This window comes from Neomonachus schauinslandi, chromosome 4 (genome assembly GCF_002201575.2).
Source record: "Neomonachus schauinslandi chromosome 4, ASM220157v2, whole genome shotgun sequence".
Classification (NCBI taxonomy): Eukaryota; Metazoa; Chordata; class Mammalia; order Carnivora; family Phocidae; genus Neomonachus; species Neomonachus schauinslandi.
In genome coordinates this window covers 10915465-10941132 of record NC_058406.1, presented here as the reverse complement: position 1 = coordinate 10941132, position 25668 = coordinate 10915465, and the positions used below count along the sequence as shown (strand labels likewise).

At 52.3% G+C, this 25668-nt stretch overlaps 1 protein-coding gene across 3 annotated transcripts; it reads left to right on the top strand.

Annotated features, from left to right (window-relative positions):
- On the top strand, positions 1–17047 carry CASP9 (caspase 9). Of its 3 annotated transcripts, XM_044913887.1 has the most exons (11): positions 3–134; positions 2879–3079; positions 3182–3260; positions 5294–5305; positions 5792–5826; positions 6366–6542; positions 6764–6853; positions 8059–8206; positions 13520–13699; positions 14340–14449; positions 16255–17047. In XM_044913887.1, exons 1-11 carry the CDS (start codon positions 3–5, stop codon positions 16342–16344), a joined length of 1254 nt encoding a protein of 417 aa, XP_044769822.1. In that variant the 3' UTR covers positions 16345–17047. The 3 variants fall into 3 exon arrangements, with proteins under 3 accessions (XP_044769821.1, XP_044769822.1, XP_021539139.1); XM_044913886.1 differs by lacking the exon at positions 5294–5305 and adding an exon at positions 5102–5106 and having other exon boundaries at positions 1–134; positions 2879–3264; XM_021683464.1 differs by lacking the exon at positions 5294–5305 and having other exon boundaries at positions 2879–3260.
- Positions 17048–25668: the final 8621 nt, after the last annotated feature.

The following is a 25668-nucleotide window of genomic DNA, read 5'->3' as shown; positions in this document are numbered from 1 at the left end:
CCATGGACGAGGCTGACCGGCAGCTCCTGCGGCGATGCCGGGTGCGGCTGGTCCGCGAGCTGCAGGTGGCCTCGCTCTGGGACGTTCTGCTGTCCCGCCAGCTCTTCACGCCCGCCATGATCGAGGACATTCAGGTGCGCCCCAGCTGGGGTCAGCGAGGCCGCGCGGAGAGGGTTGCTGAAGTCACAGCATGACTTAAAGGCCGAGCTCCCGCTCTCCACTCCTGGTCTGTGCCCCCGGCACCCATCCCTTTTGGGGAACCATCGTGTGGGAACCCCCTTTTCCCTCACGGTGTTGAGCCCGCTAGATCGTCCAGCGGAACCGTGCGATCCCGAACACCTCTTCCAGGGTTGGCTAGAGCGATTCCACGCCCTGCACCACCAGCATGCACTGTTGGCTGCTGCAGCGCTGTTTCTGCCCGGGAACTAGGCCTGTGTCCGGCCTTCTAGCGTGGGAGGTTCAGGGCACTCAGCTGGAGGGGGTGGGTCACACCGCCTGGCTCTGTGTCCCCCGCTAAGTCACTGAGCCTTGGTTTCCTGGACTGTGAACTGGGGACAACAGTAGTAGCGTGAGAACCAAATGAGCTAATGGATGTGAAACTGTAAGGTCAGAGTCCGGGCCTAGATGGCTGTGCCCTGCCCACTTTGTCCAGCCCCTCCTGTGCTAAGTTTATGTTTTCCTAAGGGGTTTTGGAGATGAGGGGCCTGATGCAGGTAATGGAGAAAATAAACATGTGACGTTCTCTTTAAAAGCAGTTTCATGTCTTACTTGGCTCTCACCACAGGCCACTGAGGTTAGGAGGGGTCTAGGAGGTATTTCCTACCAGGAGGTGTGTTTGGCTTTCAGGAGGCCTCTGGCCACTGCCCTGGGGATTGCTTGCAGACCGAGTGTCCGTTTTCTCCATCATCCAGGAGCTTGGCCTGACCTAGTGAAGAAGTCTTTAATAGGATAAGGGTCATAATGAAAAATTACCAATGAATAATAATATTAAAAAAGTCTCATGAGCATCTGCTCTGTGGCCTGTACTGAGGAGTGGAAATTGTTTGAGGCCATATCCTTGCCTTCAGATACAAATTCAAATGCCCACAGAGGCCCAATGGGTGGGTGCTGCGGTGGGCAGCCCCCCAGCTCCAGCTCATATGGTCATTCCAGCATGCTGGCCCTGTGTTGCCAGATTTTTAAAGAGAAGCTGAAAGTCCTGATTTTGATGTTAAATTCCCTGATTTTAAATGTTAACAACAAATTCAGATTTTAAAAGAACGTCACACGAACGACAAGGCCGCCATTTTGCCACACCTGGTTTGGCTGAGCCGCATGGATCTGGGTCCTCATCCTGGCTTTGTTACATATTAGCAAGTTGTAGTGCCTTTCTGGGACTCAGTTTCCCTCATCTGTAAAGTGGGGATAATTGTAATTTAACCCCTTAAGGTTGTTGTGGGGGACTAGATGAAATGATGCATTTAACACAGTGTCTGTCTTACTGTGAGTGTTCCATAAATGTTGAGAGAAAGGCCCGTAGCTAGTTGTTTTGTTAGTGAGGTCTTTTCAGTGACATTGTAGGTCTGTGCTGTTCAGTACAGTAGCATTAGCCACATGTGGCTATTTAAGTGTAAATCTGAAGTAATTAATATTAAACAAAATAGAAAATTCGGTTCCTCAGTTGTAGGACCCCAGTGCTCAGTAGCCATGTTGGTTAATGCCTGCCATCTTGGTCAGCGCAGGTGAAGAATATTTCCATCATCGTAGAAAGTTCCCTTGGACAGTGCTGCTATAGGATATTTGAGGCCAGGGTGGTGTCTTATCCCTGTGGATCCTGAGGAACTTGGCCAGAGCTGGGTCTGAAAGGATGAGCAGATAAACAGTTTCTTCCTTTTCCCTGTGTCAGTGACCAGCCCCACCATCCTGACACCTGTTAACCTCAACCATTCCTGCACTTTACAGTCCACCTGATGAGTGCCCCAATCCTGTGCATTCTCCTTCTTGATTTTTTCTGGTGTGTTCACTCACTTCTCCATTCCTGCTGCACTGTCTTTGCCACCACCTGATCTGGCTGTGGCTCACTCCCTTCTGTTGTCCACCCTGCCCCTAGGATGATTTTTCTAAAAGGCAGATCTGACTCTGTCACTTTCCTAAAATTCCTCAGTAGCTGCTCACAGCTTTCTTGGCATGACCACACAAAGGTCTCATCCCTCACGACTGTTTCCCATTCCAGCTTACATTTCTCATTTCTCTGAATTCACTCTTCACTTCCTAATGTCCCTGGGGTCTCAGTAAAGACATCCCCTTCTGGAGGCCTCCCTGGCTTCCCAAGGCTGAGTTGGATTACCCTGGACCCTCCTAGGCCCATGTACTTTCCCACCTGACACTTCTGTGTTTGGTGTGTCACTGTTGATTTGTCTGTTTGCAACCCTCACTAGATGTCTGCTTCTTGAGGACTAATAATGTTCACTGCGTTATTTTCAGCACTTAGCAATGCTGGGCTCATAGGAGATGCCTCCAAAATAATGAATAGATAAGCAGGGCGCCTGGGTGGCTCAGTCGGTTAGGCGTCTGCCTTCGGCTCAGCTTGTGATCCCAGGGTCCTGGGATAGAGCCCCGCGTCGGGTTCCCTGCTCGGTGGGGAGCCTGCTTCTCCCTCTCCCTCTGCCTGCTGCTCCCCCTGCTTGTGCTCTCTGTCTCTCAAATAAATAAATAAAATCTTTTAAAAAAATAGATAAGTGAAGGCTGGCAAGTGGCACACACTCAGTGTAACTGCAGGCTCAAATTTTGCCCACGTGACCGATTGTTTAGACTTAGGCTAGATGGGAAATGGGGGGTACAAAATGAGAGTCACAGGACATTGTGTGGATAACACTGCCATGTCTTTCTTTCCAAACAGCATGCAGGCTCGGGATCTCGGAGCGATCAGGTCAGGCAGCTGGTCATAGATCTAGAGACCCGAGGGAGTCAGGCCCTTCCTTTGTTCATCTCCTGCTTAGAGGACACAGACCAGGACGTGCTGGCTTCATTCCTGAGAATGAGTCGGCAAGAAGAAAAGCAGAATCCAGAGGCTGTCAGACCCCTGAACCTCAGGCCTGTGGTGCTTGGACCAATGGGCCTCACACCAGAGGATCTCAGAGAAAAGACGGGTCCATTAAAGTCGACTCCGAGAAAACTCGCTCCAGTGGTGCTGGGGCCTGAGCAGCTCTGGCCAGCCAAGCTCAGGCCAGAGGTTCTCAGACCAGAGGTGCCCAGGCCAGTGGACAATTGTTCTGATGTCTGTGAGTACCAAGAGAGTGGTTGGTGGGTAGTTGGACCTATGAGGTTAATGACCTTGGATGTCCAGATCTCTCCCCAGGTGTGGGAAGTTCTCAGCCATTATTTTTCTAAATAAGCCTGCTGCCCCTTTCTCCCTCTCTTCCTTCTTTTGGGACCCCAATAACGCATAGATGTTTCTTTTCAAGATAACCCATAGTTCATGTAGGCTTTCTTCATCTTTGATCTTTTCTCTTTTTTCTCTGCTGATAAGTCAAATGACTTGTCTTCTACTTCGCAGATGCTTTCTTCTGCGTGACTGAGTCTGATGTTGATGCTATCTGTTGCATTTTTAATTTCATTCATGGCATCCTTCAGCTCCAGAATTTCTGTTTGGTTCTTTTTTATGATTTCTATATCTTTTGTTCACGTGTTGTTTTCCTGATGTTGTTGAACTGTCTTTGTGTATACTCTTGTAGCTTACTGAGCTTCCTTGAGACAGCAGTTTTGAATTCTTTATCTGACACATTGCAGGTTTCTATTTCTCAGGGGTCAGTTTCTGGAAAATTATTTTGCTCCTTTGGTGGTGTCCTATTTCCTTGATTTCTCATGTTTCTTGAAGTCATGTGTTGGCTTTGCATTTGAAGGAGGAGTCACCTCCTCCAGTCCTTACTGACTGGCTTCTTCAGTGCATCTAATTTTGGATTACTTTGCACCACTGGTGTTTTGGAACTCCTCTGCTCGATTCCTGGACTTCCACAAAGGCAGTCTCATTTGTGGATGATTGTCAAAATGGGTGTTCATTGTCGGGGAAGGTGGTAGAAAACTCTTAATTGTGCTACTTTGATGATGTCCCTCTCTCACTTTGTGGATCGATACTACTAATTTGGGGAATGAAAGAATTCTTCAGTTGTGGATAATAGTTATATTGTTGGGGTGCAGTGGGATTTTGGAAATGAGCAATAGTTCCAGATTTGAGGCTGTGAATTACAGGATTCTTCAGGCAGGTAAAACCATTTCCGATTAAAAAATGGGATGTGAGGGGTGCCTGGGTGGCTCAGTCGTTAAGTGTCTGCCTTCGGCTCAGGTCATGATCCCAGGGTCCTGGGATCGAGCCCTGCATCGGGCTCCCTGCTCCACGGGAAGCCTGCTTCTCCCTCTCCCACTCCCCCTGCTTGTGTTCCCTCTCTCGCTGTGTCTCTTTCTGACAAATAAATAAATAAAATCTTAAAAAAAAAAAAAGTTACTTTAAAAAAAAAAGGGATGTGAATGCTTTTCTGGCATGGCTTTAAAACTCTTGAGAGAATAGTTCCCAGCAAGGGGTCCCGGCCCTCTGTGAGCAATGAATGGCACCATTGTGGGATCAGGAGAATAGGCTCCAGTGCAGTTCACCTTACATTGCAACTCAGAGAGAGCCACCAAGTTCTCTTTGTTTAAGAAGAAAAAAGGTCCTCCTACCTTATAGGCTGGTGGGCAGTGGACTTCCTGCTAATCAAAATGAAAACTCATTTGACACTGAAGGAAAAACGATCACCTTTACTCATTTATTCATTCTGCACATATTTGCTGAGGACTTTCTGGGTGCTGGGCTGCACGGATTCTACAGACAGGAAGCGTCCACTCTCCTAGAGCTTCCCTTATGCCTTTCTGTTTTAGAATTTCATATGAATGGAATCATGTCACGTATACTCTTCTGGCTTCTTTTCCTTGGCATAAAGTTTTGTTTTATCCGCAGTGTTGTACATTTCCAGGCTGTGGACTGTTCCCTTGTATGGCTTCTTCCATAAATTGTTTATCCATCAACTTGTTGATGAACATTTGGGTTGTTTCTGGTTCCCGGCATTAAGAATAAGGCTTCGTCGTTAAGCGTCTGCCTTCGGCTCAGGTCCTGATCCCAGGGTCCTGGGATCGAGCCCCGCATCGGGCTCCCTGCTCCGCGGGAAGCCTGCTTCTCCCTCTCCCACTCCCCCTGCTTGTGTTCCCTCTCTCGCTTGTGTCTCTCTCTGTCAAATAAACAAAAAATCTTTAAAAAAAAAAAAAAAAAGGATTAAGGCTTCAGTGGGGTGCGTGGGTGGCTCAGTTGGTTAAGCATCTGACTTCATTTCAGGTCGTGATCTTGGGGTCCTGGGATCGAGGCCTGCGTTGGGCTCTGTGCTCGGCGGGGAGTCTGCTCCTCCCTCTCCCTCTCCCACTGTTCCTCCTCCCCGCTTGTGCATGCATGTGCTCGCTCTCTCTCAGATAAATAAATAAAATCTTTAAGGAAAAAAAAGAATAAGGCTTCAGTGATCATCCACGGCCAGGTTTTTTTGCGCTCACTGCACTCATTTCTCTTGGGTCTGTACCATGGAATGGAATTGCTGGTCAGAGGGTAGGTGTGTGCTTAACCTCACTGGAGACTTCTGAGCTGTTCTGCAAGGTGGCTGTGCCCCTAGTCTCCCACCAGCACCCCCTAATGCTTCCCGAATTCTTGCTCTTCTGTATTCAAAGACCCTTTTCCCACCCCCGTTGGGCCAGGTGTTCACGTCTTGTCTCTCTTTCTATCTCTCTGTTTCTCCAGGTGCTCAGGAGATTTCCAAGCAAAATCCTGATTTGGTGAGTCTTCCTGTGACTTGGGGCCAGCTGCCTTGGCTTTGGGCTCTTCTGCTCTGTACGTCCCAGGTCCTTCCCTCTGCAGCTGTGTCGGGAGCCCAGGGAACTAAGCCCAGCTGTTGGGAGGGTCCCAGGCCCCGTACCGCTCCCTGATGCTGACACAGCTCTTCCTGGAGCAGGCTGTCCGAGCCTCCCTGCTCTTCCCTTGTCTGTGAAGTCAGGGGGTCAGACCTCACAGGAGGGGGTCAGACCATCAGCATCGGCTGTGGGATTGAATCACTCCCACTCGTGTGTGGGGGTCTGGGCTCCATGCCGGGATACTGGGGAGCAGACCCCTTGTGTTTCTAGCCCCTGTGGAGCCATCAGAAGCTAGTTACACAGAAACATATCTCAGTCTCAGTCTCAGTCGTGTTAAGTACTGTGGCAAAAAGAACAGGCTGCTGTGAGAGGGGATTCCAGGGGACACGGGGCCCAGGGGCTCGCCTTCTCTCCAGAGGGGTGCCGTGAGACCCCAGCTGACACTGGTCCTTGTGCTTGGGCAGGCCTACGCCCTGAACGCAGACCCCTGCGGCCACTGCCTCATCATCAACAACGTGAACTTCTGCCTCGAGTCGAGGCTCACGGCCCGCACCGGCTCCAATATCGACTGTGAAAAGCTGCAGCGACGCTTCCGCTTGCTGCATTTCACGGTGGAGGTGAAGTGCGACCTGATGGCCAAGGTAGGGTCGCTGTCCATGGAGAGGTGGGGGAGGGGCGGGGCGGCGTCCTGCCGTACCTGAGCACAGCACCTGGTGTCCAAGAACGGTGGCTCTCGTGACTGTCGGGATGGTCATTACTGCGGTGTTGGCCCCGGGAGCAGGGAAGGTGCTCTGCCCAGGCGGGCCCAGCGTGGGGACTGGATCCATCAGTGCTCCGGCTCATCTGCCACCTTCTCTTGCAGCAAATGGTCCAGGCTTTGGTGGAGCTGGCGCGGCGGGACCACAGCGGCCTGGACTGCTGCGTGGTGGTTGTCCTCTCTCATGGCTGTCAGGTAGACGCTCCTTGGGTAGCTGCCCCCAAGTGCTGAGCTGAGAGGCCCTGACGGAGCCCCGTCCCTTCCTGTGTCCTGGCCTTGTGGGAAGAGCTGTGGGGCCCTGTCTATCCCCTGTTGTCTTCCTGGGAGCCACCCGGCCCTCTGAGGAGTTGGATGCTCCTCCTGGGAGGGGCTGTGTTCCTGGGAGAAGCCAACTGGGAAAGGCAGGGAGGAGATTCTGCCCATAGAGCTCCTACCCTGGATTTTATTCAGAGCCGGGCACAGCACACAGGAGCTCCCAGCTCCTGCCTCCATCCCGCTAGGCATTGTCCCAGGCCCTTTGCCGTTGCCTGGGTGTCAGGACACTGGGATCCACTCTAGGCATGGCCACTAACGTGCTGCGTCATTGTGGCCCAGCCCGTCCCACTGCCTGGGCCTCAGGTCCCCGAACTTTTCATGTGAGGGTTGGACAGGTCAGAGGCTCCAAGCTGGAGGCCTGTAGTCCCCCTGGGGGTTGCACAGTGTTTTCAAAAGTGGCAACTTTCTCAGAGAAATCAGGATTTCCAGCTTCTCTTGAAAAACCACAATGGTCTGGCCTTACTAGGCCACATCCTCACAGAGTGAAACTCTGGCCTGTAGCTGGGCAGGGACTGCCCCCTTTTCATTCATGGTGTGACCCCTGGACCAGCAGTACAGGCTTCACCAGGAACTCGTGAGAAATTCAGACTCTCAGGCCTTGCCCCAGACCTCTTCACGGGGAGCCTCTGCTTTGATAGGGTCCCCGGACGCAGAAAGTCTGAGAAGAACTGATCTAGAGCAGTGGTTCTCAATGCTTAGCTGCATCAGAGGCTCCTGAAAGACCGTATCGCTGGGCCCCACCACCAGGGTTTTGAGTTAGGTCTGGCAGGAGCCCAGGAATCAGCATGCCTTACAGGTTCCCAGGTGATGCAGATGCCACTGGTCCAGGGACCACGCTTTGAGAACCACCAATCTAGAAGAAGCTGGTCAGCGCTCTCCAGTTAGGCTAATGTTTTAGGCACATGAGTCTGAGACCTCTGGAATAGAGACTGCCTAGGACCCATCCAGAGCCTACCTCTGTCTAAGTCAGGCTTGTGCCCTTGGCTGGGACCTTCTAAACGCTTGGCCCCACAATGCCTCTGAACAGTGTGTTGGATTCCTACCCCAGCTTCTTGGTTTTGTAACCAGGATTTTTGGTCTCCTAGGCGAGCCACCGCCAGTTCCCAGGGGCGGTTTATGGCACGGATGGATGTCTTGTGTCCATCGAGAAAATTGTGAACATCTTCAATGGAGCCAGCTGCCCCAGCTTGGGAGGGAAGCCCAAGCTCTTCTTCATCCAGGCCTGTGGTGGGGGTAAGCAGGTCCTCAGTCTCCCTGCCGATGACTCTAGTGGGAGGAGCCGCCCCTGCCTCCTTCTCTCTCCAGTCCCTCCTGATGCCCAAGGGGCAGCCAGAGGGTCCTAAACATGGCCCCTTTGCCGGAACGGCAGCACCTGCCTCTGCCTCGAGTAGGTCTCAGCTTTGTCCGGCCTGTAGAGGTTAGAGCCTTCCAGCTCACGGTGCAGGAGCCTCTGGGGCTCATTCAGCTCTGGCAGCTTCAACTCCAGAGACTTGGTAATCACAAAGCAGAGGAGAGGAAAAAAACCTCTTTCATTTTCCTTATCACTCCCCCGACCTCCGTCAACTAGACCTTCTTTCTGCTGTCGCAGAGAAAGGGAGGCCAGAGCTAAATTAAATTCCCAAGGGCCCAGGTACTGGAGATTTCAGTAATATTATGTGTGTGTATATATACATAAACATATATATGTATATATATGTATACACACACACAAAATATATATATATTTGTTTGTTTGTTTGTTTTAAGAGAGAGAGAGAACACGAGCAGGGGGGTGGGGAGGGACAGAGGGAGAGGGAGAGGGAGAGAGAATCCCAAGCAGATTCCATGCCGAGTGCAGAGCCTGACGCAGGGCTCATTCCCAGGGCCCTGAGATCATAACCTGTAGCATATACTTTTTTTTTTTTTTTAAGATTTATTTATATATTTTAGAGCAAGAGCGTGGGGGCGGTGGGGAGGGACAGAGAGAGAGGGAGACAAGCAGACTCCCTGCTGAGCAGATGTGGGGGGTGGAGCCCGATGCGGGGCTCGATCCCGGGACCCTGAGATCATGACCTAAGCTGAAACCAAGAGTTGAATGCTTAACTGACTGAGCCACCCAGGTGCCCCAGCAGCATATTTTTCTGAATGTGTTCATTTGCCCCATACTGTTCCACGTTGGCGGGGGTAAGGTAAGGGGGTGTGGGTTGTCTAGGAGAGCAGGCTCTGGTCACATGACATCTGGTAAGTGTTTATTGAGTATCTGCTGTAGACACCCAGCTGTGTGTTGGGTGCTGGGGATCCAGGATAGACAGGGTCTCTGCTCCCTGGAATTTATAATTTGACTGGAAATGTATCAAGTCACTGTCGTGACCCATGCCCATAGCTTGGCCGTGAGTGACTGGGAATACCAGGTTTAATCTTGGTGGCTACTTATTTCCTGTACAAACATGGGCCAGTTAATCTCTAGAAGTCTTGGCCAGTGGGGATAATAACAGAACCTACCTCCTAGCATCGCTATCAAATATCTAGTGCATGAATCAGTGCATGTACAGTACTTAACACAGTGCCCGGTTCATTTTTGTAGCTGCAGACTTGGACTCTCCCTGTCCCCCTGACCCCAGAAGACCCCGTGTTGCATAGGAGCCCTCTGTCCCCCTGTCCCCAGCACAGTTACCTCAGTTATGGTAAGAGGAAGGTGGAAAGGCTGCTGCTCTTGGGGTCGTAGAAATCCTCTCCAACTCATCGTTTTTCTTATGATCCCAAATGTAGTCAGGTGATGTTCTTACTCTGAAGCAAATGGCTCTTCTTTCTTGTATGAGGAGAATGAAAGATGAAGTGGGCAAGGGAACCATGGATGGAGGCTGAGCTGGGATGCTGGCTTTCTGGGAAAGTTATGGTTAGCTGGTCTTCAGGCTCAGTGCCTCCTCATTATCCATTCTCAGCAGCATGGAGGGTCTTTGCAGGGTCACTCTCTGGACCCCTTAGCAAACCCACAAGGTCTCCTGCAGCCTCTGTTCTTCCCTCACAGCACTTTCTCCTTGTATTGAGATGGCCTCACCTCCTGCTCAGCTCTCCCGGGGCAGGGCCAGGCCCATCTGCCTTCAGCCAGGTCCCTTCAGCCTGGCACAAAGCTCACAGGATGGTTGTATCTTCTGTGGATTCTAATTATTTGATTTTGAAATAGAACCGTATAAAAATTACTGTGAGCAAAATTTTAAATAATATCGATTCCCTCCACTAAAAAATCCCCAACTCGATGGGAGCAGCAAGATTGCAGAGCTGGAATGCAGTGATTAGGATGCTGCCTTTGGAACCGTGGTCCCTGCTCTGTCCCCAGGCCACTGTTGACCTTGTGTGTAACGCCGTGGCCACACGGGGGCGGTACAGCGGCTGAGAACAGAAATGCTGACCTGCCCCGCAATCTGCGTCTGCGACCTGCGGGGCGTCCTCTTGTTTACAGGCATCTGAACATCTGCCCTGGATTTTGGTGACTTTTGGGTTGCTTTTGCAAAATTCACTGTTGTTACAGTTTCAAACAGTTTTAAAATCCTTTGACAAGTCGCGCACCCCTTCCAAGAGGTAGCGCACGCCCCAGGGCAGAAACGTGCGCCTCAGAGTTGGTAGCGCTGGTGTGGGATGTGGGTGAGTAAGTAGCATGATACGGCGTGACCCAGCCCGATGCACTTGGCCGGAGCCGAGCAGCCTCTGTGAGGCCCAGCTGTTCATTTTGGGGCAGCCCGTCTTCAGACTTCTAGAGCTCATGCTGAGAAGGCAGAAGGAAGCATAATGTGCCCCGTGGTTGTGGATTTTCTGTGCTGAGGGGACAGCTCCTCCTCCTGCTGGGTGTTCATTCTTACGGGGAAATTAGTCTGCCTTACAGGGGGTTCGAGACTCTCCTTAAGAACACAGCTGTGCATAAGATACATAACCCGTGGGCGAGGCTTTCACCTCAGAGTTGTCGAATGAGGAGGACACGTGAATGGAGATGGAGTTCGCATCCCCTGTCTGCCTCTCTCTCTCTCTCTGTCTCTCTCGTATTCCCCTGTCGGATCCCCCTCTTGGATCCCACTGTGTCTTCGCCGCTTTCCCCAGGCGGTCCCTCTGCCCCCCTCCATCTCCTTAGGCCATTCCTGCAGCTTCCTCCACCGCAGTGCCCCCGACCCCGGCCACCCACATCTCAGGTCCCGGCTCCTGTTCCACTTCAAGTCATTCCCAGACACCCAGGGCAGATTCCGGAATCTCGGCCAAGAAAACAACCAGAAGCAGGGACCTGAGTAAGCAGGGGAACAGCCCAGCTCTCACACGTCTCAAGCCCAGGCTTTGCAGGCTTGGGGGCCTCCATGGAAGAGGCAGCGGGGCTGAGAGGCAACACACAGAGGGCAGAATCCCGGCCCTTGAAGGCCAGCTGCGAGAACAAAGGCAAATTGCCCAGTTTCTGGGTCAGATGTATGGGGTGAGAGGTCAGTAGATGTTGGGGCTATTATATGGGGTTGCCAGAACCATCCTTGTCCCGTCTCTGCCCCCTGCAGTTGGGACCCCAGCTTCCCTGGGTGAACTGTGACCTCCTTCCCTCCTTGCTGTTTCCCACCACAGACCCAGCCACGAAACCCGCCTCCTCTCCTGCCCAGGGTCTGCCTGACCTGCCGCTTCCCCCACCAGGACTCTTCCCTCTCCTATCAGAGCCTGGGTCACAGTCACCTGCCCCAGACACCATTCCCCAAGGAGCCCTCCGGGCCACTCTGCCTTCTGTCTGCTTTTTCTGAAGCTCTTTGTAGCTGCTTTCTGTCTGGAGTGGCCCATTGCACCCTGCAGTGATTCCCTGGAGCTCGTCTTGGGAGACCTCTTGCCATGTCGTCACCCCGATGGCTCTGTGGCAGAGCTGTGGGTGGCTGGAGTCCTGCCCTGACCCCTCTGGTTTCCAGGTTTGCCACAGCTTTGGGGGGAATTCGGAATTTGAAACCGAAAAGACAGAAAATGTGAGTGCAGAAATCATCCAGGATCTTGCGAGCCTGACACAGCGGTCTCATTTCTGCCTCTTATCTGTGGATGGTGGCCCGCGGGCACAGTCTGCTTTTTCTCATCCTGTGTTAGCCCGTGAGCATTTCTTCACATTGCTGCAGTCCTCATCACCGCTAGTTCAGAGGGCTTTATAATGCTCCGTTTTAGTGATCGGCACTCACTAATCCATTTCCCTAACGTCCGCCATTGAGGTGATACCCAATTTTTGGCTCCCGTGACCACAAATGTCTTTACATAGAGGGTGTCGATGTCACTTCTTGAATTAGTTCCTGGGGAAAGTACAGGGTCAGAGGGTGTAAACATCTCCACAGATCCCATGACCTATGGTTTGCCGCCGCCTTTGATTCCCTACAAGGATCTGAGATAGCTTTGTGAGTACGAGTAATATAGTAGAACAAAATAACCAGGGAGGCAGGGGAGATGCAAGGACAGAAGAGTACGACCCATTCAGCAGACATACGATGGACAGAGAGACGAGAGATGTCTGGAAGGAAACACACCGATTGTTAATAGAGGCCGCCCCCCTGAGAACAAGATCGAATAATGCTACTTGTTTTTTAATGACATAAAGTTGATCATTTTAACCGTTTTAAAGTATACGGTTCAGTGGCAGTGAGTACATGAGCACACATGCCCGTGACCTAATTCTAGAACTTTCTCATCGCCCCGAACAGAAGCTTCATACCCATCAGCACTCACTCTCCGTGCCTGCCTCCTCTCAGTCCCTGGCAATGACTCGCCTGCTTTCTTCTCTGTGGTTCTGCCCATTCTGGGTCTTTCACGTACACGGAGCCAGAGACGTGGCCTTTGGCATCTGGTTCTTGCGCTCGGCATGTTTCCAGCGCCCGTCCACAGTGCACCAGGGGCCGGCGCTTCCTTCCTTTTCAAGCCAGAATGAAATTCCACTGGATGTGTGCAGCCCGTTCTTTATCCATTCGTCTGTCGTGGACGTGGGTTGTCTCCACTGTTTGTCTGTTGTGAATAATGCTGCTGTGAACATTGCTGTGCAAGGTTTTGTCTGAACACCCATTTTCGTTTCCCTTGGGTGTTACCTTGTAACTTGTTTTTACAGCTTTTAAAAAAAATTGTGATTAGATATAATTTTACCTAATGTATGTGTAAAACTTTTGTTATAGTAAAAAGTAAAGGTTTGGGGACTCCTGGGTGGCTCAGTCGGTTAAGCATCCAACTCTGGATTTCGGCTCAGGTCGTGATCTCAGGGTTGTGGGTTTGAGCCCCGCATTGGGCTTCATGCTCGGTGGGGAGTCTGCTTGAGATTCTCTCTCTCCCTCTCCCTCTGCCCCTCCCCTGCTCACACACGCATGCTCTCTCTCTCAAGTAAATAAATCTTAAAAAAAAAAAAAAAAGAAAGGCAAAGCTTCGGTTTCTGTTTCTTGCTGATATTTGCTCAGCCCCAGAACCCTGGCTCCAGAGGGAGTGCGGTGGTCTCAGGCTGGGACAGGCCGGATGTCACCAGGAAGTGAGGAACAGGAGCTTTGGCCTGTGTGTGTCAGTGATGAGTGGTGTGTCTGTCTTTCGTCCCTGCAGAGCAGAAAGACCATGGGTTTGAGGTGGCCTGCGCTTCCCCTGAAGACAGGACCTCTGGCAGTGACCCGGAGTCAGACGCTGTCCTGTTCCAGGAAGGCCCAGGCCCCTTTGACCAGCCGGACGCCGTGTCTAGTTTGCCCACACCCAGTGACATCTTCGTGTCCTACTCCACCTTCCCAGGTGAGCGCATCAGGAGAGCTCCTCCTCCCAGCCGGCGGGTCCCCCCGCCCCGGTCTGCCCTAGAAGCAGCTGTGTTGTGAAGGAAAGGTGTGGGGGTGAGTCTCAGCTCTGCCTCTTGCCATCTGTGGGACCCTGAGCAAGTTACTTCGCCTCTCTGAGCCTCAGCTCGGGGCGAGGCAGGCGAGGCGCTTAGGATGCAGAATTTAAGGGGGCACCTGCTCTTGGGTTTGTACGCCTCACTTGCCTCACCCTTGTCTTGGTCCTGCCTCGGTCTTGTCATCTTTAAAATGGGAAGAGCAGTCCCACTTCAGGGGGCGCCCTGGGGGTTCGAGAAGTGGTTAGTGCCTCGCTGAGCACGGTGCCTGGCACGCAGCAGGTGTGACGAGCGTTAGTCTCCTTCCTTTCTTAGCCCTCCGTGACTTCTCAGAGCCTTGTTCTCCTTGCTGGGAAAGCAGGAATCACAACCAAAGGCCCAAGGTGGTGGGGAGGGTGAAGTAAGGTCCTGACCGGGACAGAGCGCAGGGATGTGGGCCGCTCCTGCTGGACGTGTGAATGGGCCCAAGTCCAGAGGCGGCTCCAGCCTGCACGTGGGGGTTGGCTAGTGGCTCTCCAATAAAGTTCAGCCTCTCTGCTTCTGCAGGCTTTGTTTCCTGGAGGGATACCAGGAGAGGCTCCTGGTACGTGGAGACCTTGGATGGGGTTTTTGAGCAGTGGGCTCACTCTGAAGACCTGCAGACCCTCCTGCTCAGGGTGAGCATGGCTTTCCTCTGGGGAAGGAGAGGGAAGGCTGCTGGGAGGGGCATGCGTCCTCCTCGGGAGAGGGCGGGAGGGGGGGCAGGGCCCCGGGCCCACACCAGAGGTTTCTTCTGCATCTTGGCTTGCCATGAGGTTGGTGCTTCTGCTTCTCTTAATTGCGAGGTGTTACTATTACGTGACATTGGCCCGTTGTTCAAAGGGCTGCCTTCCCTGGCTCCTCTGATGTCCCAGGCTGACATTGGCATCCCCACTTGCAGAGCCAGTCCTCAGTGCAGGGCAGGATGGCGCAGTGGCCAGAGCGTGGCATTTCCTGAAGGCAGGTCGTGGGGCCTGCACCCTTCGCCCCACAATGTAGTCTTCTACCCTTGACCCTCAAGAATTATGATTTCTTCAGTATATGCCCTTCTCGGGGGACCCCAGTGAGAGAGTGGGAAGGATGGCCTGATAGGGTCCCAGCCTCTCTCCTTGGGATCCTGCTCAGAGCAGCTGCTTCCTCCATGGGTCTCAGAGCACACGTGGGCCTCTCCCGCTTGCTCAGGTGTTTTGTGTCATGAGAAGGGTCTGGAAGGGCTGGGACCATGCCTTCCTCCTGGAGAGGCTCTGGCTTTGTGCTTTGCGGTGCGGAGCGGAGGAGAAAGGAAAAGCAAGTACAGGACTTGAGGGGGCCCCATGCACTGTGGCTCTGGGCAGGTGACCTCAGAAGCAGCCGAGCCCTGCAGGGTCAGGCTGGGAGTCCGTCAGGGCCAAGCGGTGCACTTGGCTCCTGGACCTAATCTCTTCTCTCGGCATTTCTTTAAGCAAACCTCTCAATCTGATTTGAACTTTGTGAAGTTTTGAAGTTTGAAATTTTGAATTTTGAGTTTTCTGAACTTACAGTGGATATACTCTTCTTTCAACACCCTCCCTCCCAACTCAAGAAGGCTGCAGGTTTTTTAAATTGTTCTTAAGCTTTTATGTAGGTATGTATGTATTTATTGAAGTATAGTTGTCATATGTAGTAATGTAATGTGAAGTTTCAGGCATACAACACGGTGACTTGACAATTCTGACATCACCACGATAAGTGTAGTTGCCATACAAAGTTATTACAGTATTATTGACTATATTCTCTATGCTGCACTTTTCATGCCCGGAAGTTTGTACCTTTTAATTCCCTTCTCCTACTTTGCCCATCCCCCCTCTGCCCTGCCCTGCAGCATTATTGACAACAGACAAGATTTGGAAGCAGCCTAAGCATCCGTCCATAGATGCATGGATAAAGAAGACATGGTCTAGATGCACAATGGAATATTACTCAGCCATAAAAAAGAATGAGATCTCCCCATTTGTGACAACATGGTTGGGGCTAGAGGGTATTATGCAGAGTGAAATAAGACAGAGAAAGACTAATACTGTATGGGTTTCACTTATATGTGGAATTAATTGTTTTTAAAGATTTTATTTATTTATTTATTTGAGAGAGAGAGAGAGAGAATGCACAAGCAGGGGGAGCGGCAGGGAGAGGGAGAGGGAGAAGCAGACTCCCTGCCAAGCGGGGAGCCCGATGTAGGGCTCGATCCCTGGACCCTGGGATCATGACCTGAGCCGAAGGCAGACACCCAACCGACTGAGCCACCCAGGTGTCCCTTATACGTGGAATCTAAAAGACAACCAACAGACAGAAACAGACTCATAGACACAGAGTACAAGCCAGCGCTATGTCAGGGCTGGGTCAGTGGCCATTCCCCTGCAGCCCCTCCCTGGACCTCTGACTTCCATCGAGAGCCCTCACAGACTTCCCCGTGCTCATGTTTTCACAGGTCGCTAATGCTGTTTCGCAGAAAGGGATTTACAAACAGATTCCCGGTTGTTTCAATTTCCTCCGGAAAAAACTCTTTTTTAAAATGTGATGCGGGCCAGAGCCCCTCCGCCTCTCACCCTGCTTTACTGTTAACCCCAAAACCTTCCTGCTCCGGGCCCACGGCAGCCAAGGCCAGGTCTCTTCTATGGCTGTGGCTGTCGTTCTTTCAAGGGGTTTGTGGCCTCTCGTGGGTCTGCTCTTTCCCCACCAGTGCCAGACAGGCTCTTAGCAGCTTCCACGTTGGAGACAAATGACCTGCGAGAGGAAGAGGGGCAGAAGACTACCAAGGACACTGCAGGACTCTTCCCAGCAGCCCTTTCTCCAGCCAGTGGCTGGGGCCTGTGACCCCATGGTTGTCTCTACAGGAAGGCTTTTGACCTCAGTACTATTGACATTTGGGGCCAGATAATCCTTTGTTGTGGGGCCGTCCTGTGCACTGTAAGATGTTGAGCAGCGTCCCTGGCCTCTGCCCATAGATGCCTGTGCACCCCTCCCCAAGTAGTAACGACCAAAAATGTCTTCAGACACTGCCAGATGTCCCCCCATGGGGCCCCACTTGAGAACCACTGATCCAAAGGAAGTTTTGGTTACAAACAAATCAGCATCTCTCTTAGATCAGCAAGTATGGGGCTACTGGAGTCTGAACAGTTGGAGTCTGCAAATCCTAAGTGAAGTTTTAAAAGTTACTTATTTTTCTTATGTTCTAGTATGCTTAAAAAAATCTTAGGTGAATATGGACCCCCCCCCTTTTTTTTTTTTTGCCTATTTCCCCCCTCACTTTGTTCCAACTGTTTGTTTTTCCTTATAAAGGAGATTTTTTGCTTTTTTTAATTTTAATTTTTTTTTAAAGATTCATTTATTTGAGAGAGAGAGAGTGCACGTAGAGAGGGGAGGGGCAGAGGGAGAGGGAGAGAAGGTCTCCAACAGACTCCACGCTGAGCTCAGAGCCCAATTCCAGGCTTGATCCCACGACCCTGAGATCACGACGCTAGCCGAAACCAGGAGTCAGATGCTCAACTGACTGCGCCATCCAGGCGCCCCAGATTTTTGCTTTTTTAAAAACATTTCCCCGCCTCTTACTTTATTTGAACCCCACCCCATCCAGAAAGGTGACTGGGCTGGGAGCTGTGTCCTCAGGGCAGTGAAGTCACCGGTCTAAGGGAACACAGGTAAGGCCCCAACCCTGAGGTCTTGTAAGCTCTCCTGACCCTGGCCAATTTGTAGCTTTCAGGGCCTTGGACGTGAGGCTTATTTGTTAAGACTCACCAAGATGGGATTCATGAGGTTGTCACCTCATTATTATTTTCCTCCTGCGACCTCTCCAAGTCTGAACTAGTCCCCGGGACTACTGGTGGTTAGTAATTTGCAGTCACCTGCAGGATATATAAAAGAAAATAATCAGGTTGACCCAGCAGAGCAGAACTGTGCTTGGCAGTTTCCTGGCTTACTCCCTCCAGGCTCTGCGCTCGCTGCTCATGTGAATCAGGTGGTCTTCACTTGGGGGGCCCTAGTGACGTTCAGGAGAACGAGATGTTATCACCGCTCTTCATAGACCTGCTGGGGGTACTTAGCCTGAGGTTCTGTTTGGACTTCAGGGCAGCGGGCCTACGAACTCCTAAAAATCAGATGCCGAATGTATGGATGGTTTTTAGATGTCATTTGTTTCTCAAAGCGATCGAGAGCCCCGAAAGGGTTAAACCAGCGGTGCTGTTTGCAGGGCACTGTTCTGTGTTGCTTTTAGAGGCCGTTTAGCAGTATCTGTTGAACCTTTTACTGGGCCAACTCTGTCATTCAGTGATGCTGCTGGAGCTCCCCAGCGCAGATACTTGGCTCTTGTGCAAGAGTGTGTGTCCAAGGGGGTTCACTGCAGCAATGGGAGAGAGGACGATAGGGAACTGATGAAAGCGTCACTCGTTATGGTCATAATACGGAATATTACTGAGCTGTCCAAAAGGATGACCTGATACGTAAAATGTGATACGGTGTTAGGTGAAAAGACTCAGTTGCAGGACAGTATGAAGAGTGAAATGCTATTTTTGGTTAGAAGATATTCTATATTAAAGTACATAGAGAGACACTTGATATAGGCATATACATAAAGTCCGGAAGACCATCCACCCTGCTGTTAATGGTGATTATCTCTGGGAGGTGCGATTGGAGATGTAAAATGAGGGGGACTTTCCTTTTTTTTACTGGGTACACGCCTATATTCTTCTAATATTCTGACAAAGACAATGTATTACCTTCTCAAATAAAAATAAACATTCAGCTGGTAGATGCTGAAGATGCACGTGTTGCCGGCGTTCCGTGAACATGTGTTGAAAGGATGAATGCCCTTGGCCACCTGTCCCCCATCACCTCCCTGCTCATATGTTTCGTTGGCAGCTGCCTGACCTTGCCCCCCGCCCCCTCTCCCCCCAGGTCTGGGTTTGTGCGGGCGGGTGTCCCCGGCTGGACACAGCACATCCCGGGCTGGGAGAACTGCGAGGTTTCAGCAGCCTCTCTGCAGCTGCTGGGGCGGCCTCCACCAGACGACAGCTGCCTGCTCGGATGTGCCGTCCCGGAGCCCGTTACCGGGCACGTGTACTTGTCCCGGCTGCCGTCCCATGAGCAGGGGCCTCTGGCCAGCTGCCGCACCAAGCTTGCCTTCCCCGTTGAGCCCCTCCAGCATCTGGCCATGCTTTCAGCTGTGACCTGCTCTGTGGTGCCTGTCTGTGGCTCGGAACAGCTAATGCTGGGACAAAAAAGGACAGTTGCCCTGCCGGCCCCTGCTTTGGGTCCCCAAGGTGCTGCCAGGACCAGCTGCTCGGTGGTGACTCCTGCAGCAGCTGGGGCTGGGAAGGGCCCCAGGGTTTGGCTGGGGAAATGGCCCAAGCTAACCTTCCAGCCGCCAGTGGGTTGGATGGGCTCCTTTGAAATGTTGGTGGGAGCCTCCAGTCCTGCACTCGGATTTTCCTTTGCCCCAACGGAATCACGGCTCCCCCCCCCCCATCGTCTCCCACCCCCGGCAAAGAGTTGCCCCCAGACAGACAAATGAACAAGGAGCCGGCACGGCGATGAGACTCGGAGACAGCCACCTGCTCATTTTGGCGGTGCCCGTTTGACAGTATAGTTTCTCTCCTGCGACCGCATGCTCATGCTATGGTTTCATACTGGAATTTTATTTTTTATTTTTAAGAATTTATTATTTTTATTTTTTTTTTAAGATTTTATTTATTTGACAGGGACAGCGAGAGAGGGAACACAAGCAGGGCGAGTGGGAGAGGAAGAAGCAGGCTTCCCGCGGAGCAGGGAGCCCGATGCGGGGCTCGATCCCAGGACCCCGGGATCATGACCTGAGCCGAAGTCAAGAGTCAGTTGCTTAGCTGACTGAGCCACCCAGGCGCCCCTGACTGTTGGGGTTTATGTCAAAAGGAGACTCACACTCAGTGAGATCAGGTGGCTCATGAGATAGGTACGTTTTCAGGTTGGGAGTGGTGCATCTGATGAGGGCTCCGGGGGCCTTTGCGGAGGTCATAGAGTGAATGCTGTTTCAGATTCTGACCTTGGGCCATACAAAGGGACTTCTTTGCCTGATGTCACGTGGTCCTTATAACCCTCACTTCATCTTAGGGGCAACGACAACAGCAAACACACGGCAACTACTAGGTGCCAGGCACTGGTTTAAGTGCTTCCCGTGGATTGTCTCCTTCAATTCTCTTACATTCAGCTGGTGGATGCTGAAGATGCATGTGATGCAGCTGCTTTTATAGTCCCCATTTCACAGATGAAGAATCTGCAGTGTGGACAAAGGCTAAGTAACGTGCCCACAGTCACACAGCTAGGAAGCGGACAAGCTGGGGTTCGAGCCCAGGCAGTTTGACTTCTTATCCGTCTGTGCTCTCCTGCCTCTCCCAGGCAGCCCCCACTTCTTCCAGACGCCCCTGGATGGTGAATGTCAAGAGAGCCCCTGACTAGACAGGGGTGACCTGGCCTCCTTCCCCTCCCGAGCCCTGGACTCCCGGGGCCCACTTAACTCTGCTAGTCTGTGAGGTAGCAGGCATGGTTGTTGGGTAGAAAACAGCCCAGCTGGCTCTTGCTGGTCAGGGTTGGCCAGTTTGAGCTGGGCAGTGTCGTTCCTGGGTCGGTAAAGAGGCAGAACACAAAGAGTTGACTGTTCCTGCCCAGTTTTATTTCTGATCTAGCCCCAGCTGGCACCATCGAACCCTCTCCTCATCCAGGCTGATTTCGAATCTTCCTTCTGTTGGGGCTACAAGTGATTGGATCAAACCCCAGGACTGCATTTTGTCCCTGGTGGAGCTTGGAGCCCTGGATTCCTCCACGCCTTTTCATGGGACTGCTCAGAAGTGGGGGTCTGGACAACAGTCCCAGTGGACCCTCCTCCTGACCCCCGTTGGTGAGGGGGGAAACCTTCCAGATGATGCAGCCCAGCCACCACCGTGTGTCTGTAACCTCACCAGAGACCCGGAGTGAGAACCGCCCAGTTGAGCCTACTCAGTTTTAAGTCATTAAATTTTGGGGTGATTTGTTATGCAGCAATAGGTAACCAGGAGAGTGACATGGATGGATAGGACAGATAGGGACAGTCCTTAGTGCTGAGGGGCTTCTGAGTTCTTTTTTTTTTTTTTTTTAAGATTTTATTCATTTATTTGGAAGAGAGAGAGAGAGAGTGCATAAGCAGGGGGAGCAGCAGAGGGAGAGGGAAAAGCAGGCTCCCCACTGAGGAGGGAGCCCAACACAGGGCTCGATCCCGGGATAATGACCTGAGCCGAAGGCAGACGCTTTACCGACTGAGCCACCGACGGGCTTCTCAGTTCTAATACACGTTCTCAGCCATCCCTCCCATAGTGTCACTTCATATAACCTCTATTCCCACTGGACTGCTCTGCTTGCTGCCCCAGGACCACTGCCCCTTCTGTGACCAGTCCTTTGTCTTGGCAGTCCTCCTGACCTGAAGAGCCCCCAGTCCACTGTCTGCCCCCCACCTCCTCCCCATCTCTCAAGGCCTTCCCTGACACACGCTGTGTCATTTCATAGCATTCCAATGTCTTGTCTGTGTGTGTCTCACCTACTTGACTAGTCCCCTTGAGGGCAGGGCCCGGCTCGTGCCTCGGGGACCTCCGTACCCTCTGTGAGCCATCATGAGCGCTGGATCGCAATAGGCTGACTCGATGAAGGGACGCTGAGGGTTATGGCCACGGGGCGTCCTCCGGCTCTCTGTGGGTCTGCGATGAGGCGTCTTCTGGGAGACTGGGCAGAGTGAGCTCTCCGGGCAGCCATTCAGCAGCGGCCCCTTGGGCTGCAGAAGAGGCTGTGTGTGTGGATGAATCATGCAGATTTGAAGGGATGGCTGAAGGCCCTTCTGGAACTGCAGACCTGCTCTCTGGACAGGGAGAGCAGGGGTAACAGGCACCTCTGGGTTCCGGGAAGGGGATGTGGGGAAGCAGGGAAAAGGGAAGATCACTCTATGTCCATGATGTTAAAAGGTATTGAAGGCCTGCTGAGATCAGGCTCTCTGCTAGGTACATCACACCTCACTTAAGGCTCCTTTATATGTCTGTAACTTCGGGCAAGTTCTGTAACTTCTCTAGGTCCCGGTTTCCTCGAGTGTGAAACGGGGATAAAAGTACCTCTGCCTAAGTGTGCTTGAGGAGTGAGTAAGCTGGCTTACTAGAACAGTGCCTGGCACAGGGGAAGCACTGAGTGTTAGTTTGTATGATTGACAGAGAACTCACTTGGAAAGGCATCCCGGAGTGCAGGGTTTCTGGAGGGTTGCCAATCCCTCAACATTACCGTCTATCCCAGTCGAAGAGCCAGTTGTCTGGGCACAGATGCGAGGGTCACAGGGACGTGGGAGTCGAAGGGGTGTCCCCCTGAGCTGCAACGAGCTGCTCAGGTTTAGGGGTGGCCCTAAACTCACAGGGCTGGGGGTCTCACTCACTGTGTGTCTCACTCACTGCTGTTTCCCCGATGCCTAGAACAGGACCTGGCACATAGTAGGTGCTCAACAGGTGTTTGCGGAATGAAGGCGAGAATAAACCTGTGGCTCTGCATTTTGTTTAGTGCCACCTGGATCTCAGGATTAGTGATCACGGAGGAAGCCTGATGGTCCGGCAAATACCCCTGGCCCCACTATGTGCCCCTCCCCGGGTTGGGGGCTAGAGATTTGGGGGTGAGTCAGGCACAGCGCAGTCCTTGCAGAGTCCTGGCTGCATCTCTAATGCGGCGAACCGTGTGCCTCGATGGGGCTTGTACCATGGCAGCAGGAAAGGGCAGGAGTGAGTGGTTGATTCTGCCCCAATTCTCTCCTTTCCCCCACTCCCTGGGGCCATTCCCCACTGTCTCGATGGCTCAGACGCAACCCCCAGTGCCGACACGCCCGTCCTGCACCAGCGCCCGCTCCCGAGCGGGGTTCTGTGACTCCCCAGGCCCCTTTCCATGTGCTTTATACGTGCACTACTCCGCCGAGCCTCACAACACCCCTGCTGTCGCCCTCGTTTTACGGAAGAGAAAACTGGGGCACGGAGTGGCGAGGAAGTCACGTGGGGCCACACAGTCATGATTCGCATCTAAGACACCAGGCTCCAGGAGCTCAGCCCCTAACCACGACCCCACACTGTCTCATGGCCACACTTACGTCCATGAGCTCCCCGTGGGCTGGCGGAGTGACCCATGCATCTCTGCATGTCTGGCACCCAGCAGGACATACGGTCCATGGGGGTGGTCAGCGAAGGTGCCAGGTGAGCACAGGATGCTATGTGCTTATCTCCAAGGAGAGGTGGATGGGGGCTCTCCTGTTTTCCCTGCGGGTCCGGGAATACTTGCTGGGAGACCTCCAAGGGCTCTCAAGATGGTGGCCATCCTCCTGTGCACATGACCCCAGGATGTCCCATCCTCCTGTGCACATTACCCCAGGATGTCCCTGCAGGGTGTTGGGGAATCTCTGAAAGTGTAAAAGGTCTTGTTGGGAGGGGTCACAGGGTGGGCAAGGCAGGAGGGACTGTGTCCTCCTGCACCGACAGTTGTGGGGATTGCAGACCCGTCCCTGTGTCCCCAGGTCTTGGTATGGAATAGATACAGGGTCAGCGAGTGCCTGGGGCGAGCAGGGGACCTGCAGGCTTAGCTGGCAGGAGGCTCAGGGGGCTCTGATGGTCTTTGCCTCTCTCTCTCCTGGTTCCCGCCCCCACTCCCACCCCAGGCAACTTTGAGGCAGGCTCTGCCTCCCAGGGGTCAGAGCTCCTTCTCCCTCCCTACAGAAGAAACAAAGGCGGGCAAGGGGTTGCATTCACTCTCTCCTTCAAGAAGCGGCCCCCACCCCCGCCCCGCCTCTCCTCCACATCTGTGCTCCTGCCAACCTAACGTGCAAGTGCACTCAGACGGAAAGGGAAGGTCCCCTTTGCAGAGCTGGTTGCAGTCCTCTGAATACTGCAAGCTTGGGGATCTTGATGCCAGCGAGCTGGGCTCATCAGTGGAGAGGCTGTGCCTGCCCAGTGCCATGGGGTGGGGCCCGGAAGAGTTGGGAGAAAGGGGGCTGAGCCAGAGGGTGATCCTTCGCTCTCTCTGGCCCCTCAGGGGCAGGGACACTCCAGAGGCCTGGCTTTGGACAATGTTGGGATGGGCCCAAGTAAGCCTGGGAATTTTTCTTCCCCAGGGACAATCAGTTCTTTATAACATAATAACTCTAACTACATAATAATTATAACCACATCATACTAACCATATGCTATAACAGAAAATAAAAGTTACAATAATATAAACTCTCTATTATTATGGGGAAATGAATTGGACATAAAGAAAATAGGAGTCATTTGCCCTCAGGGGCATTTTCTAATTGAATCTCCCACCTCTCATTTTTAGGGGGGAAACTGAGGCTCAGAGAAGAGTAACTGATCCAGAGTCTCACAGCTAGTCAGTGAGAATCCCGAACTAGGAGTCAGGACTCCTGACTCCTGGCCTCTATTCTTTCCCCACCACCTCGCAGAGCTCATAAATTAGGTGGGGAGAAAGGGCAACTCTGGCAGTGGAGGGGGTCCCACTGATGTAGATAAGCAGAGGTCATGGGGGGGAGGACGACAGGTGAACAATGAACATCATAGAGCCTTTTCTTTCCCTTGTGGGCCTTTTTTTCATTTCATTTTTTTAAGATTTTATTTATTTATTTTAGAGATTGGGAGAGAGAGAGAGTACAAGCGGGCGGAGGGAAAGGGACAAGCAGACTCTGGGCTGAGCGTGGAGCCTGATGCGGGGCTCGATCTCACAACCCTGAGATCACGACCTGAGCCGAAATCAAGAGTCAGATGCTTAACCGATTGAGCTACCCAGGCACCCACCACCCCCACCCTTGTGGGTCTTTGTAATGGTGACTGCTCACTTTCACTGAGCCCTTACTAAGTGACAGGCCCTTTAACGCATCATCTCATTTAATCCACATTCAGTTGTCTGCTTTTTTTTTTTTTTTTTTGGCCAGTGATGACATTGAAGCTTGAGGTCATTCAAATCGCTCATGGGAACTCAGTTCCAGATCTGGAGACCACATCTAGTACCCCCAAGAGGACAGGACATGGGTCTCCTCCTCCCCACAGACCCCTCAGTACTCTGGCCAGGTTCCAACTTGCAGAGATGCGTGCTGGCTGTCGGGGCGAGCGGTGTCGGGAATAGCGGTCACCCGATGCGGCGGGCAGCTGTCAGGGCCCAGCTGTTGGTCGTCGGAGACCCTGGGCAGCTGCAGCCCTCCCACCGCTGAGCTGCAGGTGCTCTGGCAGCCCAGGGCGGGCCTCTCAGCTCATTGGAAAAGATATTATTTGTGGGCAACGAAGTGTGGCCAAAAGAGCGAGGATTGAACCAGATGTAAATCCCCACTTTCCCTCAGGCTAACTGGGTGATTTGGGGGCATTTATATAACCTTTCTGAGCCCTCATTACCTTATCTGGAGAATGGAGATCCTAATACCCAGTGTTCAGGGCTCTCAGGATGATGAGTAATCAAAACTTCTGATCATTTGAGCACTTACCATATACCAGACACTATTCTGAGCTCAGGATGTGGATCAGCTCACATCATCATCGGAACAATCCCATGAGGCACTATTATTGTTCCCATTTCACAGATGAGTAAACTAAGGCAGCCCACAAAAATTTGCGTGATATGGTCCTTGCCATAAAGGCTGTTAGATATTTTTAATATTAACCACTGAGAGAGTTAAATTGAGTTGCTCCTGGTCACGCAGCTGGTATGTGGCGGAAGAGGGATTTGAGCCCGGATTGTCTGGCTCTAGAAACGTAGTTTGGAAACTATACATCTTACTTTCGTTCTAAAGCACCTAGCACTTATTTTCGAGTGCCTGGTGGATTGTAACCTAGGGCCACAATCTTGG

Excerpts from the sequence above, each read along its gene's own strand:
- CASP9 (XM_044913886.1), top strand. The coding sequence starts at position 3 with ATGGACGAGGCTGACCGGCAGCTCCTGCGGCGATGCCGGGTGCGGCTG. Across the intron at positions 6,854-8,058 it reads TCCTCTCTCATGGCTGTCAG|GCGAGCCACCGCCAGTTCCC; the intron begins GTAGACGCTCCT and ends TTGGTCTCCTAG. Across the intron at positions 8,207-13,519 it reads CATCCAGGCCTGTGGTGGGG|AGCAGAAAGACCATGGGTTT; the intron begins GTAAGCAGGTCC and ends TCGTCCCTGCAG.